The sequence below is a fragment of the Beauveria bassiana genome (genome assembly GCF_000280675.1).
Source record: "Beauveria bassiana ARSEF 2860 unplaced genomic scaffold BBA_S00038, whole genome shotgun sequence".
Classification (NCBI taxonomy): Eukaryota; Fungi; Ascomycota; class Sordariomycetes; order Hypocreales; family Cordycipitaceae; genus Beauveria; species Beauveria bassiana.
The window spans coordinates 126,365-144,343 of NW_007930873.1; the positions used below are offsets into that span (position 1 = coordinate 126,365).

The 17,979-nt window shown below is 51.1% G+C and overlaps 6 protein-coding genes across 6 annotated transcripts; 3 read left to right on the top strand and 3 right to left on the bottom strand.

The window, feature by feature from the left end:
• Positions 1-963: 963 nt before the first annotated feature.
• BBA_08690 (FAD binding domain protein) lies at positions 964-3,358 on the bottom strand (the record flags this gene model as incomplete). The annotated part of the gene is made up of 5 exons (XM_008603787.1): positions 964-2,296; positions 2,425-2,582; positions 2,638-2,835; positions 2,898-2,972; positions 3,233-3,358. 5 exons carry the CDS (start codon positions 3,356-3,358, stop codon positions 964-966), a joined length of 1,890 nt encoding a protein of 629 aa, XP_008602009.1.
• Positions 3,359-7,007: 3,649 nt separating this feature from the next.
• Positions 7,008-8,061, bottom strand: BBA_08691 (glyoxalase family protein; the record flags this gene model as incomplete). Its single annotated transcript, XM_008603788.1, has 2 exons — positions 7,008-7,552; positions 7,608-8,061. The coding sequence occupies 2 exons, from the start codon at positions 8,059-8,061 to the stop codon at positions 7,008-7,010; spliced, it is 999 nt and encodes a 332-aa protein (XP_008602010.1).
• A 451-nt stretch (positions 8,062-8,512) lies between these two features.
• On the top strand, positions 8,513-9,079 carry BBA_08692 (cupin domain protein; the record flags this gene model as incomplete). The annotated part of the gene is made up of 1 exon (XM_008603789.1): positions 8,513-9,079. The coding sequence occupies one exon, from the start codon at positions 8,513-8,515 to the stop codon at positions 9,077-9,079; it is 567 nt and encodes a 188-aa protein (XP_008602011.1).
• A 1,363-nt stretch (positions 9,080-10,442) lies between these two features.
• On the bottom strand, positions 10,443-11,139 carry BBA_08693 (uncharacterized protein; the record flags this gene model as incomplete). Its single annotated transcript, XM_008603790.1, has 2 exons — positions 10,443-10,826; positions 10,894-11,139. 2 exons carry the CDS (start codon positions 11,137-11,139, stop codon positions 10,443-10,445), a joined length of 630 nt encoding a protein of 209 aa, XP_008602012.1.
• Positions 11,140-11,542: 403 nt separating this feature from the next.
• BBA_08694 (X-Pro dipeptidyl-peptidase (S15 family) protein) lies at positions 11,543-13,336 on the top strand (the record flags this gene model as incomplete). Its single annotated transcript, XM_008603791.1, has 1 exon — positions 11,543-13,336. One exon carries the CDS (start codon positions 11,543-11,545, stop codon positions 13,334-13,336), a length of 1,794 nt encoding a protein of 597 aa, XP_008602013.1.
• Positions 13,337-15,046: 1,710 nt separating this feature from the next.
• On the top strand, positions 15,047-17,899 carry BBA_08695 (serine endopeptidase; the record flags this gene model as incomplete). Its single annotated transcript, XM_008603792.1, has 3 exons — positions 15,047-15,160; positions 15,219-15,629; positions 15,683-17,899. 3 exons carry the CDS (start codon positions 15,047-15,049, stop codon positions 17,897-17,899), a joined length of 2,742 nt encoding a protein of 913 aa, XP_008602014.1.
• Positions 17,900-17,979: the final 80 nt, after the last annotated feature.

Here is a 17,979-nt window from a genome sequence, read left to right on the forward strand (position 1 = left end):
GAGACTTGATGAAAAAAAAGCCTGTGAGAGCAACTCCTGTTCTTTGTGAAGACAAGTGATATATTTATACGTATTGCTACCAGTAGCGCACGGGATCAAGTCTGCGTGAGTTGTGGCTTGCTGAGCAGATGAATGTGCACACAAAAATGTGCACACGAAGGTCGGGCGAAAGATTCGAACCGACCCTTGCAGCCCCAGACTCAAATCAATCAACATATGGGGTTTCCTCAAGGTCACCTTACCCACATTGCAATTTGCCCATGGGGTTTCTTATGCTTCAGCTGTTCATGCTTCTTGGCTCACCGCCAGCGTAGCCTATGGCCGCCGTTAAAAACCGCCGACGAAGGCTGCTTATCCTGACCCATCTACCAGAGCGACCAAACTCTATCCGTAACGACTAGCTGATTGGCCAGTAGTAGTAGAGCTGCCCGCAAGAACTGCGATCCAAAATGCAACGTTAAGCAGATCCAGCTGAGGCATATTCAGATGTTGTGGAGTAGCGTTATGACGAGTGTTCGAAGGGTCCAGGCATCTTCTCGGAGACGAACTTGGATGGCACCAAGTGTCAATCATTTCTATGGATCGACTAGTTACATGTCATTACCTGAAAGTGGCTGGCTATTATTGAAATAGCAATTAGTGCTTGCGCAGAATGGTACGATGTGCATCTATCGCCCTGTAGTGCTTGGACTGCGTCAGGTAGTGCTAGTTTGCGCTTAGACTACGGTAAGACTTTAAAGCGCTCAGACTATGGGGAGCAGGTTGCAACTCTGTAATTAGTCGCCTCTGTTATAACAGAAAGCTAAGCTTGGAATTTATTGAAGAATTTTCATTCCAACGCCAACTAGACATCCACCACTTTGTGCACTGTGATACTCATAGCTATAATATTCTGTTGCTTGCTTGCTACTGGTGATATGAGAATCACTTTTAGGGAACAGCTTCGCGAAAATGGTAGCTTGGCTACTCGATTCTGTAGGCTGTCGACAAGTCCTGAACGTCTACTCCCTCGGCGACGGTTGCCTCAGCCAGTTCAAACAGAGGAATTTCCGCCAACCTACCCACAATATGATTCAGGGTGGGGAGCCTTTCTTCATTGAGCGCATCAAATATAACGTTCGCCGTCCGCGCGGTCTGGACACGGTTGATGGTTCGACAGATTGGGTTCGGGACACAGACGGGGTACGCAACGTCGGCAACACCGGGCCTTCCCGTAGCGGGAATGTACTTGTAGAAGAAAAGTGCACCGTCATCACCCGCTTCAGAGACTTGCTTGTCTCTCATGCCTTCCATCTGCAGCTTGAGAAATGGAGCTCCTCCTGCCCAGCTCGCCTCCATCAGGTAGCTGCTGGCGTTTTGCTGGACTCCAATGTCGCAAAATAGCTTGGGGCATCCGAGTTCTTCTCGTCCGGTCAGGATGGGGTCCGTCAGATTCTCCCACATGACGGCCACAAAAGATCCTGTGACGGTAGAGCCATCTTTTTTCCGGTACACGATACCGTGCAGTAAAAAGGCAACGTAGTCGTAGCCCTTGCCACCAAGCCAGTCCAGATTCTGCAACGAGGTGTGGACATAGGATGCGAATGCAACACTGTCAGGTGACTGAAAAGAAAAGGACGAATTTGGGAGTAGGTTTTGGAGCAATGTACGGGAAGTCTTGAATTTAATGGTCCGCGAAACGAAACTTGATCCCTTGTTGGACCAACGGCGAGCAGAGCCGAGGAGAGATTGGCGGGGACCGGACGCAGGCCCAAACGACACAGGCATCCGCCAGAGCTTGGGGGGGTTGTTGCTGTTCTCCCAGATACGCAGCATATGGATGGAGTTATGGTGCTCATCGTAGCCGCAGTTGATCTGGATGAGCTCCGTCATGCGGTCTACTTTCTTGCCAGCAGACTCTAAGCCACGAATGTCTGCGCCGGCCTGTCGTGTCAATCCTTGGACCGTCTCCGCTCTCACCTTGCGACACTGCTGATACAGTTTGAGTCTTGATGGCACCACAAATGCACCAGTACCGGCCGGGAAGATGACGCCCAGTGATGCGGCGTCTTCCATTGCTTGCGCCGCTCCCTGGCCTTGGTGCGGGAGGAAAGGATGAGCGGCATCGCCAAGGAGACAGAACCTATCCCTGCACCAATCCTCGACAGTGTCCATATCCATGAGTCGCCACACCTTGAGCGTCGACGGGTCTGCCATGCGCAATAATGCCAACGCGCGCTCGTCGAATCCCTCATATTCTCGAAGGAGATCCTGTTGGGAGCCAGAGCGGTTCCAGCTCCTATCATCATCTTTCCAACTGCGATCAGGATGAATGCATACAAAATTCCAAATGTCATTGTTTCTTGTCGGGTACACAACAATTCGTCTTTGCAAGTATATTAGCTAGGGACGAGCTTTATGCTCTATAAAGAGAAGGTTCCTTACCGGTCGGCATCCAACCAAAAAACCAGCTCCCCTTCTGCAATTATAGCCTGATCAATTGCCTGGTGCTTTATCATGTCTGCGCGGTTGAGAAGAAAACGAAAGGCGCTTTTTCCAGAAGGTTCAGGTCGGACAAATGTCAGTTTCGCTCGTGTCGTGGACTGGAGACAGAACGTTAATTGTGCGCGACACCGGATTTGATGCAAAATTTCTTACATGAATTCCATCAGCTCCAATGATTGCATCGCCTGCAATAACTGTTCCGTCGACAAGTGTTATTGTAGCTTGTTGGAGGTCTAAGTCAGCGACGCGTGAAGCTACTCTCAATTTCACGGGGTGTCCAGCGCCATCAAGGGAGACTGCTGCGGTTTTCAGCTGAGCGTGTAAGTCAACACGATGTGCCAACAAGTATTTCTATTGTCAAATCGCAGATAATCAGCACAAGGTCCCTTAGAAGACCGTTTGATAGACTTTACATGCTGCCAGCCCTTGGCGAGAGCCGTGTAGTCAGCTTTTCCAACACACTGGCCATCTTTGTCATAACCCGTGACCTAATACTCACCGGGTTAGCTGTTTTTGTTTCTCATCGAGTTTTAGGTTTTCAATACTTGCCGTCTTTAGCTCGACCGCTCCAGCAGCAGCAACATCGACTCCAAGATGGAGTAAAATGCCATTGGCATTCGGTGGTACATTGATAGCGGCTCCGTATTCGCTTGCAAGCCGAGACTGCTCGAAAACCTGCTCGTCCAAAAAAGGTGGTCAGCTACCGTTTATGCATTGACTTCATCCGCGAATGACTTTAGCTTGTTACCGTAACACGATGCCCCGCCCTTCTCAACGCAATGGCAGCGGTCAGCCCTCCGAGGCCAGCACCAACGACAAGAAACTGTAGAGGCTGGCCTCTGGTGTTGCCACGGACGGAAGCTTGATTGGACATGATTTGTATCGGATTCGGAGATGTCGCGTATGAAAGAAGAACAGTTGCCTGCTACTCCTCTCTTACCAAGCCGACAGTCATACCTTAAATGCATACGAAATGCCAGCAAACATCCACACGGAAGCTCTGAATCGCATGATCCAATGTTTCACCCCAGGGGTCGAGCCCAAACATTACCAAGGCCCGGGCCGCATGGGGTAAATCGCATACGGAACTGGCGGGGTCGTGCAATTACCCCATCCTGGTCCGACGCAACGATCTGCGTACTCGATCCAAGAAAGGTTTCGGTACACGCAATAAGACATAGCTTAGAATCTTTCGCCACCAGCGGGAGCGGCGACTTCGCAAATCGACGGCCCCAATGCACAAATACGGGGCGTTGCAAAGTCAGGTCCTGGTTCACTACTGCTGAAGTGATCATGATCATGTCACGGAGTGCCGCATATGCGCCAGCCCGTACAATATGGACAAATACTGGAAACGTTGACTTCGTATATGGTATGTTTTCAGTCCCATAATCCCAACACTTGTTCCATCAAACCCGCGATACGGGACGCACACCTCCGAAGGAGCCGCTGGCCCTGGACTAGTTGCGCCATGCCAGAGAGTCCAGCTTCGTCGTCGCATCGAGTCACTTGACGAGCCCAAAAAACCAATGTCGCATAGTAGATAGCATACGGTATATGAGGAGACTCATGATCTACCCTCGGCTCGGTATGCCCGTCACCTATCCTAGGTGGTATGGCCTCGTTGCTGCTGCTCTCATGGCAGCGGAAACCTTCAGCCACGGAAAATATCGAGTTGGCATGCCAAGTAGCAATGGCCGCATTGTGGCCTTGAAGCCATGTGCAAACTGGCGCGTATTCCTGCAGCAGGTTGCGGGACCGCTGTCCTTTTCCGAGCGAGTGCCTGAAGTAGCCTACCAACAACTCAATATCCGCGTGAATGAGGAGCTTGACGCAATGATACAAAATAGTCAGAGATGGGTCGGAGTTTGGTTGCTGAGAGTTCCACCATTTGTCGCAGGCCAAAGCAATGAAATCTTTCTTCCACAGAGGATTGCGCGACCGCTCTTCGTCATGATTTGCTCTCTCGTCGAACCAACTGCGCGTGGCTGGCCAGAGGTAGGTACTCAAGCCACCAAGACTTGGGATACTGTGAAGTTGAAGAGCTGTCCGGTCCACAAGTAGCCCTGGTGTGGCGAGGCTTTCCACAACATTGAGAAAGGACGACATCTCAGTTGTCTCGTTCCCTTCCCCTCTCTTACCAGTACACAGCATGGCCATATCATGCTTGGTAAGAGTAGCAGGTCTCCGCATTAGAATGACGCGGTACAAGTTGAGCACGTACAAGCACTCCAAAAGTCTGCCATCAATCACTATTTATTGTTTGAGTCTGTTGAGTTCATATGTCGCAACATACCGCATATTTTGGAGCTGCCCGCCACTATTAGTGCACTGGCTCTGCCGTGTGTATCGCCTCACCGCCTAAAAGTCAAATATTAGCAGTGTATCGCCGTAATGAATTTTTATGATCGGGAGTTGCCGTAACGTGCCCGCATCAAATCGCTGCGCATGCATTCCGAGAACTCGTAGCTGCGTCTGTCGCCACTACATAGTCCATAGATCTCCAAGAGAATAAACTGCATCATTATGTCAGACAAAGCAAGCGTCTGAATGTGTTGATTGCGTACTGTTTTGGCCTCTTGTAGCGTCTCAGCATGATCCGCCATTAAATCGGGATTTTGTTCTTCTTTTGTGCAATTCACCTGAGCCAGAATTATTAGATGACATGTTTAACACAGTGAATGACTGGCAATTCGCAGACCTTGGTAAGCAGCATCCTGCGTGAATCGTTGTATAATGCCCTTGCCACATCATAGCTCCCTCTGACCGAGCAGAACAAGCCACCAACAGCAGCCATTGCCATGTAATACGAAGAGGTTGACGAGTCCGACAGATTCATATCACGGAACAGAGAGAATGTGGGCGGGATATGCCGACGGAAAATGTTCAGGAAGACATTCACGACATATGGGTCTGGGACTGTCGACGTGGGCAGTTTCGAATACCACATGCAGTCGGGCCGGTCGAGCGCAAGCGAAGAAACCTGCGCCTTGCGAAGAAAGTATGTTCTGACCATCGATGTGATGGGGCTTGCGGCGAGAAAATCAGGCGACAGCTTTGAAGAGGTGCTATCCGCGGGTGTTGTTGTGTACTGGGAGATGTCCCAACTTTGGTCCATATTGTCCGGACATTCAAGCCACATTGGAGGTTCCTATGTCCGGAGGTCAGTCTGTGCATCTAATCATCCCTTTCAAACGACATGCGGGGAGGTAGAGGTTCTCACAGAAAAATCAGGCAGTATCCATGCATCATCAAGAAAGTTGGCGGTAGAGGCCGGAAAGTCTGAAGAAAGAGATACTCTGTTCACCTCCTCCAATTGCTCATTCGAGTCCCCCATATCGGCCGCCGATCCCGTACGGTCTGAGCCATCTTGGTTGTAGTTCTGCGGCAAGTGGCTCTGACCTCGAAAGGCCGTGGTGGGAGGACTGGGAGGGAGCTGTATGGCAGAATCAGTCCAGGTGTTGTCCAGCCACTGTAAAGGCACAGAAGGAGACTGGGTTGTGTTGTAATCGTGCTGTATCGCGTCATTACGAGAATGAGTTGACGAGATGCCAGCTCGATAAGTGCAAGCGTCGTTCATCTCCGCACATTGAGAGCACGGCTGTCCGCCGCTGCAGCGCGTCTTTCGCCTACGACAGGCTGTGCAGGCAACTCGAGTACGCTTCCTACCACGCTGCGTTGCCGACGACTCCAACACATTGGATTGATTCTCATGACAGCGCCGGATATGCAAGTTCCTCACCTCCAGTCGCCGGAAGGACTGATTACAGCTCGAACATGGAAAGGGCTTCTCGTCGGTGTCTATAGAGTGTTTGGTCAGTCGCAAGTTTACGATTGAGCATGTAAAGACAGCGAGCGGAGGGGAGTTTTAGCTCGCACGCACGTGTTCTCAGATGCCGACTCAAATGCTCCGTTCGGACGAAGAGACGATGACATATGTGGCACTATGAATTGTTTAGCTGGGTAACAGTACCCTTGGCGGAGACATAGGAAACAGCTGCGCTCACTTGTTTGTCTTTGCGGTGATTTGAATAAGAAGCAGGAAGCATTGCTATGTATGTGCTGGTGATGAATTGATCTTGGCAGGTTGACCGCTGGAGATGTCGCGGGGTAAGTGGCACATGGGGGGGAACAGATCAATGCTCCGGATGGCCTTGTTGACACACTCTAGCTTCACAGTTGCTCCGGTGTTTCCGGTCACTGATCGTAGATTCTCCTTTACCGTGGAGGAACTCAGTGGGTTGCAGGAATGCCAGGCAAAAATAATGCAGACATGGTATTAAGTAACACATTAAGAGCAGGAAGAAAATGGACGTTGGAATATTGACTTGCTTTCATCATGAGGGAATGTGTACTCTGCAGTACCTAGAACCCCTAATAATAAGTATCTAGGTAGGTGCCTTGTAGCCAGAAGCTGGAGTTTGCGCTGGCTCAGCTCAGTTCAGAAATAGGTAGGTAGGTAGGTACGCCTGCAGCCAATATTTACAGTGGGTGTATTAGGAGGTGACCACTGACCACGCACGCTAACCGCTGACCGCAGAGGCCTTTCCACCCCAAACGGCTGGTACAGGGGGCCCCCATACAGCCATGACACCTGCAGGGGAATAGGTTGTTTCCGTGTCTTCATTGACGACGTCTCCGTCGGCATAATGCTCAACAATATAGCCGCTGCTATCGTACCAGTAGTCAAAAATCTGAGAGCCGTGGACATGTCGGCCAACACCCCAAACCAAGGTCCAACCGGCCTGTCCCAGCCATTGATGCGCCATCATTTGCGTGTCCATGTCCTCGACTTCAAAAGACGAGTGGTGGACCTTTGTTCCTTTGCCATCATCACCCCTGGCAAGGAGGAACGAGTGGTGATCAACAAATGTTTTGCCGCGTTCCACGCGCATAAGATTGGCCACCTCGCGAGCTTTGTCGTCTGGAGCATGGAGCACATCCGTTGGCACAAAGTTGAAGTGTTGTTGATACCATCGGCACGTCTCGTCATAGTTGTCTGTCGTGTAGCCAAAATGACCCAATTTGTGGACCAGACCCGGGCCGCTACTCATGCGCGTGAACTGACCTTGTTCTGCCATCAGCACCCTCTGTGAAGCGTTGCAAAACCAAGCCCAACTTACCCTTTCGAATCTTGTCGAGCGCGCCGTTTATTGGGGGCTGGCCGCCTTCACACGATGAGATTCCATGGGCAGGCGCCTCGCGCTCAACCTGTTCCCAAGCAACTTGGACGACATACCCGTTGGGATCGAGCACCTCGACTAGCTGCCCGCCCCCAGGTCGCTTTGTCGCGTCTAGTATCTTGGCGCCTGGAATCTGGCAGACCAAGTGGAAGTCGTGCGCCGATTCCGCCACAAAGCCACCACCTATGAACCTTCTCTCGCCCCCTCGCCGCCCTTCCGCGGCAACATATACGTACGCATCCTTGCCGTATCCGCGGTAGAATGTGAGACCATCTGCTTTCCCAGCTTCGATGAGGCCGAAATCTCCTGCAAATTTCTTGAATTTCTCCATGTCGGCATGCTCGTATAGTACATACGAAAGCCGGTTGAGAGCAGCACGGGTGTTGACTGTCATGTTGTGAAATTTTTGATGCTTGTTTAATATGTGGTGTCTTCTTACCGAGTAGGTTTTGAGGCTGTTAGTCAACATCTGAGCGTAGCAACTTCAACAGAGCTTGGCCGCTTCTTATGCATTTGGCATCATGGCCATGAGGAAAGCTGAAGCGACTCTAACAACGTCCCGTGGACATACATCCGTACTGGTACAGCGGCCAGTTGCATGGGATCAAAGTGACGGAGCCGCGGCCCGATGGGGTATCGACAGTCACCATGGATCAAGTCGAGTAGCCGACTCAACCACTTCTGTTTTTCCTCGGAAGTGTTGACGCACTACGTAATTGTCTGCTTATAGGCCATCAATGCGTCGATAAAAGGCAGTGATCAGCCGAAAAAGTTATCCAACCAAAGGCACTCGTATCAACAGACCCTTGGAGCTTCCACTATAGCCTACAGCTCGCCATTCAACGATGGAGACTCTGCCAAACGTCCTCAGTCCTACGGGATTGCCAACACCAAAGCGACACGTCACTACACACGATGCCAGTGGCCGTAGTGTCTTTGCGAATGAGATTGATCCAACGGCTGTGTACCAACGCCTGACACCGACAATGGACTTTTTTCTCGCCTACGCCAATACGACTTTCCCAGCCGAGATGAATGCGGACTTGGACATTGCCAGGTACAAGGAGCTTTTCACAGGCCCACAGCCCCCAATCTCCATACCGGGCGGAACGGTGCTGCGCGTCTGCAACTTCGCGCCGGGCTCCGTCACGCCCATGCACCGAACGCTGAGCCTCGACTACGGAATTGTTATTGCTGGAAATGTTGAATTAGTGCTGGACTCGGGAGAGACCAAGCTACTCAATCCCGGTGATATTGCCGTGCAGCGCGGAACCATGCACGCGTGGCGTGTACCCCATGGGGAAACGTGGTCAAGGATGGTCTTTATTCTACAGGAAGGAAACGCGCTGGAAATTGACGGTCAGGCATTAGAAGAGGACTACGGGGGCTTGAGTTTGGAGTCAGGAAAATAGATATGTCGCCGAGAGAACCAATAATGGCGTAGGATCTGACGAACTCCAATATAAATAATATGCCCTTGGAGATGCGGTTTTCTGGTCTATCAAGTAGCCGTGCCTTTACGTCAAGTCAGGGTTACTTAACCTCGAGCTATGAGACCTTCCAGCGTTTGCGACATAACGGGGCAACATGGCCAAGGTAGCTGATCCAATTCTTTCGAAAACAAAGCCACCATTTTTACCGTACCTCGCTGTGCCGAAACTCTAGACGGTCGTCTTGTGACACAGCGCCACACTACAAGCGCGGAACAGAATAAAGCAATCGGACTCCAGATCGAAGCGCATTCAACATCATCTTCGGACCTCGACGTAGTGATATTATCCAGAACCAACCACGCAAGCTCCATCGCTTCTTCCGACACTGAAGCCTCGTCATGAATTCGATTCTGTCCTGGATCCGGGTCTGAGGGCGCGTGACTCTGCAGCGCTGGCGGGTATCCAGCGTGCATTGAAAGTTGTGAAAGTTCGGGACATGCGAGGCAAAGTTGACAAAAATAATAAAGTGCAAGCACATTTCGGGGCATCAAGGATTCGAATTGTCGTAGCCAACGGTCAAGGGCGCGCCTGATGGCATTGTGCTGCCGGTCAACTTCCGCAGACAGGGAGAGTGTCTGATATGGGCATTCACCCATCTTCGTAGAACCTGTTTGGTCTCTTTGGGTGCTGGAACTAGAGGGAAGCGATCCAATTGGACATGCGCTTCGCTGTATAAAAAGCAAATCGGAGAGAAGTGCAGTCAGAAGCAAAACGGCGTCATCGGGTGTCGCAACGTCGCTTGGCATCGGTCCAGTGCAGTGTATGAGGTTTCCATAGACGGATGGTAATGAGTGCCCGGAGACGGGCAGCCGAATGTTCAGCTCCGACGTTGACAGTACGGGAACAGTTCCCATGTGGACGGCAAGTAGCACATCAACAAGATATTTGTAGCTCGCAATCATGCTGTGACGCCTATATCTTGTGAGTTTTGACTGAGGAAAGAAAGGTATCCGATAACGATCAATATGGCGGGAAAAGTGCCTTACCTTGCAGCTGGCTCCAATATGGCACCAGTAGACCTACAATTGAAAATATCCAGCCTTCGCGCGATCTGTATTGCCGATGCGTCGTTGTTAATTGTAATCACCTTTAGTACCTGAAACATTCTGACTACAGAATGACACATACTTTCACGCTGAAAGTACTCACAGTCATGCTATACATGAGCATTGCCGAGCTTTTCGACCATGCGCTCAAATCTGCACTCAGCAAACCATACGTGGCAATCAAGGCACTCTGGCACAAACAAGCATCAGCCAGTGCTTCAAGCCACATCGAGTGTTCAGAGATAGCATACCGCAATTACCGACTCCATAGTACGGGCCTCACGGTTGTCGGCTTCGAGTGTCAAGATATATAGTCTGATTCCTATGTCAAAGTATGTCGTGCTAAGTATCGGAATGCCGTCGGATTCGTGAGGCGTTTTGGACGACGCTGCGCTGGCCAAGCATGCCAGAGCAAAGTCCAAATATGGTGGCAGGAGCGCGTCCTTGCTGAAATTCTCATTCAGCTGGAAACTAGGGATGTATAGGTGCAAGCGAAAGATGGCAGAGAAGACCGGTCGCCATCGCGGCATGTGGTTCGAAAAGTCCAAGTCACAGTCGGGAGCATCCACCACAATGGACATTGGCCAGGTAGGAGATAAAAATGAGCCATGCGGGGTTACCTGACCTTGATTAGTGAGATTCTTCTTTTTTTCCGATACACTTTTCTGAGAGCAAGCGCATACTTACCATTTCTTGATGGCCCTCACGCCATGACTGCCAACTCGACTCAGTCAGCAGCGTCTCGCAGTCGCGCGCATCCTCACTTCTAGCCAGCGACTCCTTGAATTGGTTCAGAAATTCCCGCTTCGGTACACTGTATGCCTCGGGAACATCCAAGGAAGTTGGCTGCCTATCATAAGGTACGAATCGCGCAACGCTGCGGCAACGTCTGGAGCATGTGCCCTCGGACCCTACTCCTTCGGATTGGGCCATGATAACGAATTTATTACGGACAGTCAAGTCACTGGAGGCTTTCACTTGGGTGGGAGAGATTGCATGCCCACGCCTCGACTGTGCACGACGGAAATTGAACGGATGCTCTCCGGCTTCCCCGGAGGTCTTCTCCCTATCGGTGCAGAGCTTCCGATGGAGCCGCGGATAGATGGGGTAGCCGGCCGGGCCGCCGATCACATGGGGGAAAGCAGATCTCCTCCACGCTGAGTCGCAGTCCCAAACCCTAACCTGTGGAGGACTTTACCAGTCAGCTTCCCCAAAGATATAATGTACCCGAGTTTCAACTTTAGAAAAATAGCCATTATACGCTGATATCATAGCACAAGTCTATATCGAAACTTCTGAACCGACTTTCCAAGTGTCAACTTTGTCCCAGACAACAATGCCTAATGAAATCAGAGACATCTGTACAAGCTGGGTCGACAAAGAAAATGCCATTTTCGTCGAGAAGAATGTCTCCATCCCAACGACGGACTCGCTCTGTCCAATCCGCTGCAACGTTTACCGGCCATTGCAGACCCAGACATCGGGCTCGCAATTTCCTGTAATCATGACCTATGGACCGTACGGCAAGGATATACCCTACAGCAAATTCCACCCGGCGTCTTTTGCAGAGCTCAATCCAGCCCAAAAGTCTCGTCACTCAGTCTGGGAGACTCCCGACCCTGTTTTTTGGTGTCATAAGGGCTACGTCGTTGTGCGCTGCGACGAGCGTGGCTTTGGTCAGTCTCCTGGATATCTCGATTCCATGTCGGCCGATACAGCAGATTCGTTTTGTCAAGCAATTGAATGGGCCTCGGAACAGCCGTGGTCAACCGGCAAAGTAGGCTTGCTCGGTGTGAGCTACTTTGCTGGAACGCAGTGGCGTGCTGCTGCGCGATCTCCGCGCGGCCTGGCCTGCATCATCCCGTGGGAAGGCATGTCTGATTATTATCGTGACCGATGCCGGCATGGCGGTATTCTGTCAGACAATTTTATTCGCTTTTGGTGGAACCGGCAAGTCATCACAAACCAGTACGGTCTACCCGGCAGGTTGAAGAAAGATTGGGGCGACGACACCATTGAGGGAGATTTGTCTGAGGAAGAGCGCGAAAAAGCTAGATGCGACCAAACCATCGACAATGTTTCGCACAGATTTCGCGATGAACCATACTACGCGACGCGAGACTTTTCTTTGGAAGACGTGCGTGTACCACTCTTGTCAGTGGCCAACCTGGGCGGCATTTCTCTGCATCTACGGGGGAACGTTCACGGGTACATGTACGCCGGCTCCAAGTTCAAGTACCTCCGCTTCATTGTGGGCCGTCATGATCTTCCATTCTATTACGAGAAGGAGGCTGAGCTTCAGCTCAGCTTTCTAGATGCGTGGCTGAAAAATGAAGACCGCGCTGGCTGGACACGGCAGGGCAAGGTCAAGCCCGTGAGTCTCATTTTACGCAAAGGCAATGTCGGCTACAATGACCAAGAGTCTGAGAAGGCATTTCTACGACGCGAAGAAATGGACTGGCCTATAGCACGCACCGATTACAGGCGCTATTATCTCACCAGGGAAAATGGACTTCAATTGGCCATGACCACCAGTGACTCAGCGCGCTTGACGTATTCGGCCCTGGGGCAAGTCAAGGAGCAGAACAAGTTGCAATTTACGTCGGCGCCATTTGTAGCTGAGACGGAAATCACGGGCCATATAATTGCGCACTTGAACGTGTCCATAAGTGCCGTCGCTCCGACGCAAAGCACTCCGTGGGACATGGACCTGTTTGTTACACTGCGCCATCTCGATGCCCAAGGAAACGAAATCTTGTATACTGGAACAGTGGGGGACCCTGTGCCAGTAGTCAAGGGGTGGCTGCGTTGTAGTCTTCGCAAGACAAATCCAGAACACGCGCGACATCGCTACTACCTTCCGTATCGCGAATACTTCTCCACAGACGAGGAACCTATGACGGTGGATGAGATTTATGAGGTGGACATTGAAGTCTGGCCCACATCGGTAGTCATTTCGCCTGGGCATAGGCTACTTTTCGAAGTGTCTTCAGGAGATACAGATGGCAGCGGCCTGTTCTTACATCAAGATCCCGTTGATCGCGATAAGAAGCGCTTGTCAGGGCTCAATCACATTCACTTTGGCAATGGGAGACACAATTTCATACAGCTGCCCATTATCCCTACTTAGATCTAGTCTATCCCTTCGACACCGGAGCAGGACCTCCGACATCACAAGCTCTATACACACCGCTACCTCAAGCAGACAGTACTTCGTCAGTAACGCGTCTTCCTTGGCAATGATATATCGTTATATATAGTCGGTTCTAAAACTAAAACGTCAACCAGATATACTTAGTAGGTGAATTATCATAAGCCGCGATCCGGTTGGTCACCGTAGGCGGCCCGCTGTACCCTACCCCTGCCCTACGAAGAACGTACTTAATAGCCCCACTATATAGTCTCCCTGCGTCAAGGCCCGTCAAAGTTTGTTCCACCCCTTTAATCCCAAATTCCGAACAATCCGAAAATCTTCATCAAACCTAAGCGAATTGGCCTCTGAACGTGATTGAGTTTTGCCTTTTTTTTTGTTTCCCTCACTTAGATACGCGTCAGTATCGCGCGCATGTCGCGCTGGCAACTTCAGCGACCCGGTAACCTTGGATCACGATCTCTACGTAGTGTCGTGTGGAAGTAATGTACCTGTCCGATATCTTTTCCGCCTGCAAAACTTGACCCCTGTTCTGACCTATCAGACATCGGTTGATCGGTTCTCGCAGCCCTGTAATTTTTGGATCTTCCTTGTTGGTACCTACTACTTACCCATATCACTCAGTACTCCGTAATAAAAGGCTCTACTATCAGACAAGCGCTAAGGTGGTTTTTTTTTTTTTTTTTTTTTTTTTTTTTACAAATCGATTGCGCGATTCGGGGTCCCGCTCCAGACATACTATAACCTCAGAGGACCTATATTACACTAGCGGCGAGACGCCCTTATGAACACATTATGCCCGATACTGCCGCTTCCCGCAGATCTAACGTTCGCCTGCCCCAGGTTAAGGTTTTGATGAAAATCATGCCCTAGTTCAGACTTAGAGACGCCCCTGGCAATTTCATCGAATCTAGTGCCGGCCGTGACTTCTCGATTAGGATTGCGAGAACTTCCAGGTTCTCGACAGATCACTTTCCAAGTCATCCCGAAAGCAACGAACGGCCTTCCTTCAGATGGAATAAATATACGACTAGATAACTTAACAAACCCTATACTTACTCTTATTGCTAGTTGATAAAATATATTGTCATGATTCTATAGCTAGTGGCCCACACTAAAACTCTAAATGGATGGCTCTTTCACTATTGCGATCGCTTGTCATCTGTGAGCTAATGACGATAGTGAGGCGAGGTCTTGACGCTACAAGTCAGACCACAACAATACCACAACCAGATTTAAATAGCTCGAATCGAATCACATACATAAGGTAACCTTAATTATCAGTAGCAAAAGGAGGGGGGTAATACTGCCAAGAGAAAATCAGGATATTTTCTCTCTAGGCCGCTGTGAATATGTATGTCCCTCCTGATATGTTCCTTATCAGATCAGGGGTGCTCATGCTACCGATCCATCCATTCGCAGTGCCCAATGTTTCGTCACTCTCCGCCCTTGACGTTAAGTACCGAACTGTCGTATAGGGCCCCTTATGGTTGCCACTGGAATATGCCTACATGTACGGGCAGGGGCGGGGGCACTTACTTCTATATGCCGAGTGGTAATTTTGAAGGATCTCTCATCTGATGGCCTTGAAAATTCCGAAGCGTCTGCGTCTGCGTATATATATGACCCGTAGACTCCTAGAGTTGTCTTCAAGAATAGTTAAGAGCAAGGGCCGAAACATTACACACCATGGTCAAACTTTTGCTTGCCATTGCGGCACTAGCAGTAACTGGCTCTGCCGCCAACGAAGCTGCATCACGAGTCATACATGGCACCTACTTTGTTGAACTTGACAAAGGCGCTGTACGTCCAAATATCCAACAAAACATTCCCCCCCACAATGACTAACACGAAAGCGTAGGATGTGGCTGGCTTTGCACAGAGAGTCACGACAGAAGCCAATGCTCGCATTCGCCGGCAGATTGACTACGCGCCTGACGAAGGAAAGGCAGGTGAGGCGTACAAGGCTGTTTCGATCACGCTCGAGAATGCAAGCAAGATTAATGATGTGGCTTCCATGGATCATGTTGTCAAGGTTTATCCGGTTGAGATGCATTCGCTGGGCGGCGTTACTCCGTCAAATGACGGAGCACCCAAGCATGAAAAGCATCATTCGTCCATCGGCAAGATTAGCAAACGTCAGGCAATGCGACATGCGCTGCGTGAAACTAATACCACGGCCTATCCTCCCCACGCCATGATGCAAGTTGACAAACTGCACCGCAAAGGAATCACGGGCAAGGGCATCAAGATTGGCATGATTGATACTGGTGTAAGAGGCTCCTCCCTGTGCATTCTCCCAACCCCCGTGTCTAACATATCTAGGTTGACTATGAGCACCCGGCACTCGGTGGATGCTTTGGTCCCGGGTGCCTCATTTCCTTCGGAGCAGACTTGGTCAATAACGAGCCCACTCCCAAGGATTGTAATGGTCACGGAACCAACGCGGTCGGCATCATCGCTGCACAACCGAACGAGATGGGCTTCACCGGCGCGGCGCCTGGCGCTCAGATAGGCATGTACCGCATTACCTGCAGCGGTGAGTTTGCTACCGATGTCATGGTTGACGCAATCTACCGCGCCCTCAACGAAAACGTGGATATCATCTCGTCGTCGGCCGGACTTCCCGGTGGGTGGCCGGACAGTCTCTTGTCGTCAGCTGCGACGCGGGCCAAGGAGAGCGGTGTCGTTTTCGTCCAGGGCGCTGGCAACGACGCCGAACGCGGTCTGTTTTCACACATCGACCCGGCCGTCGCCAATGGTGTTATTAGTGTAGGGTCGGTGAACAGCCGTGTGTATCCCCAACTCCTGAATGAGGCCAAGTACACCATCGACGACACATCCGCTGTCCCCTTCCACTTCTACCCAACAACACCCTCAGACAACTTCACCGGCACCCCAATGGAGGTTTACGCCCTGCCTGTAAATTCGACTGTTACTGGCAACGGTACTCATACTTGTGGACCGCTCAGTTCTGACACACCGGATTTAAGCGACAAGCTTGTCCTACTCGATTTCCGCTCCGGCAAAGGGGACTGCAGCTTGAGGACTAGAGCCAAGTCATTCCATGAAAAGGGGGCTTCGCGCTTTCTCTTTTACAAGGATGATGAAGAGTGGATGCCTGATTTTTATTATGTGGACAACTTGCCTGAGGGGGTTGTTGCCGTTGGAATGCTCGAGCTTGATACCGCGACGGCGATGCTCAGCGCGCTCCAGTCTGGCCGCCAGGTCCTTGCGACAGTGTTCTCATCTGCTGAAGCACCCCAATCCTATGTTGAGACGCCAAATGACGAGATTGCAGGCGCTGTTTCCGGCTTTAGCTCCTGGGGCCCTTCCTGGAACCTCGGTCTCAAGCCTTCCGTGACCGCGGTTGGCGAAGAAATTATCTCGACGGACTCTAGGGACTCCAATCCTTCCGGCTACACAGTCACACGAGGAACCTCGTTTTCAGGTCCCCTGATTGCTGCTATCGTTGCACTGATTGGCGAGGCTCGCGGCTCTCTGGATCCCGCCACTGTGGAAAGCCTTCTCGTTTCACACTCAAACCCGCAGCTTTACCACAACGGAGACGAATTCATGCCCTATCTTGCCCCTGTTGCACAGCAGGGCGGTGGTCTGGCGCGTGCCTACGACGCTGCCTACGCGACAACTCTTGTTCAACCGGCGGGCCTCAACTTCAATGACACGGAACATATGCCAGCCTCGCTCAACTTGACCATCAAGAACATTGGCAATGACGCTGTGACGTACAGTCTGTCTCACGTGCCCGCTGTCACCGTCTATACCTTTACAGAAGATGGCACCACTTCTTCGTATCCCGATATGCTTGACGAGATTGAGGCCCCAGCGTCCATTGCCCTGAGTGACACGACCGTCACCGTGGCCCCCGGCAATTCCGTCAACATCCAATTGTCAGCGTCAGCTCCCAATAGCCTTGACGCCAGTCGAATGCCCCTGTGGTCTGGCTGGATTGCTATAAACGGATCCGATAGCAGCGCACTCTCTGTTCCTTACCAGGGATTTTCCGGTTCCATCCGCGAACACCAGGTCCTGCCACCCGACGGCGCCTCGCTTATCTACGGAAATAGCTCTCTAAGTGAGGGCACCACTGTTGTGTTACCAGCACCGGGCAGTCTCACAGAATCTCCCCTTGCGTTGAACATCAACACAACCCTGGGAACCCCTCTGGTGCACGCCGACGTTGTGCCCGCGAACAATGGCACATCATATGCAACCAATTCTACTACACCGATTGGCCAGATTCAAGGGTTTCCCGTCCCGTGGCGCCCAAGCAGCTTACAGAACACATCGCCAGACTTGCTTCAATTCGTCCGGTTTGACTGGAATGGTCAGCTCGACACAGGTAGCTATGTTCCCGAGGGGTACTACAAACTCGTCGTACGAGCTCTGAGAATCTTCGGCAACTCTAGCAATGAGGAGGACTGGGATGTAAGTGAATCGCCGCAGTTCAAGATTACATACAGCCAGAAAGAAATTTTATCCAGGAAGATTCGTCGCCAAGCCGAAAGGGGATACAATTAGATATTGATGGCGAGAACTATGCGGGCCGAAGCACCTTGTTACGAAAGGGTCCAGGCTTGTGATATTAATTAGCAATTAGC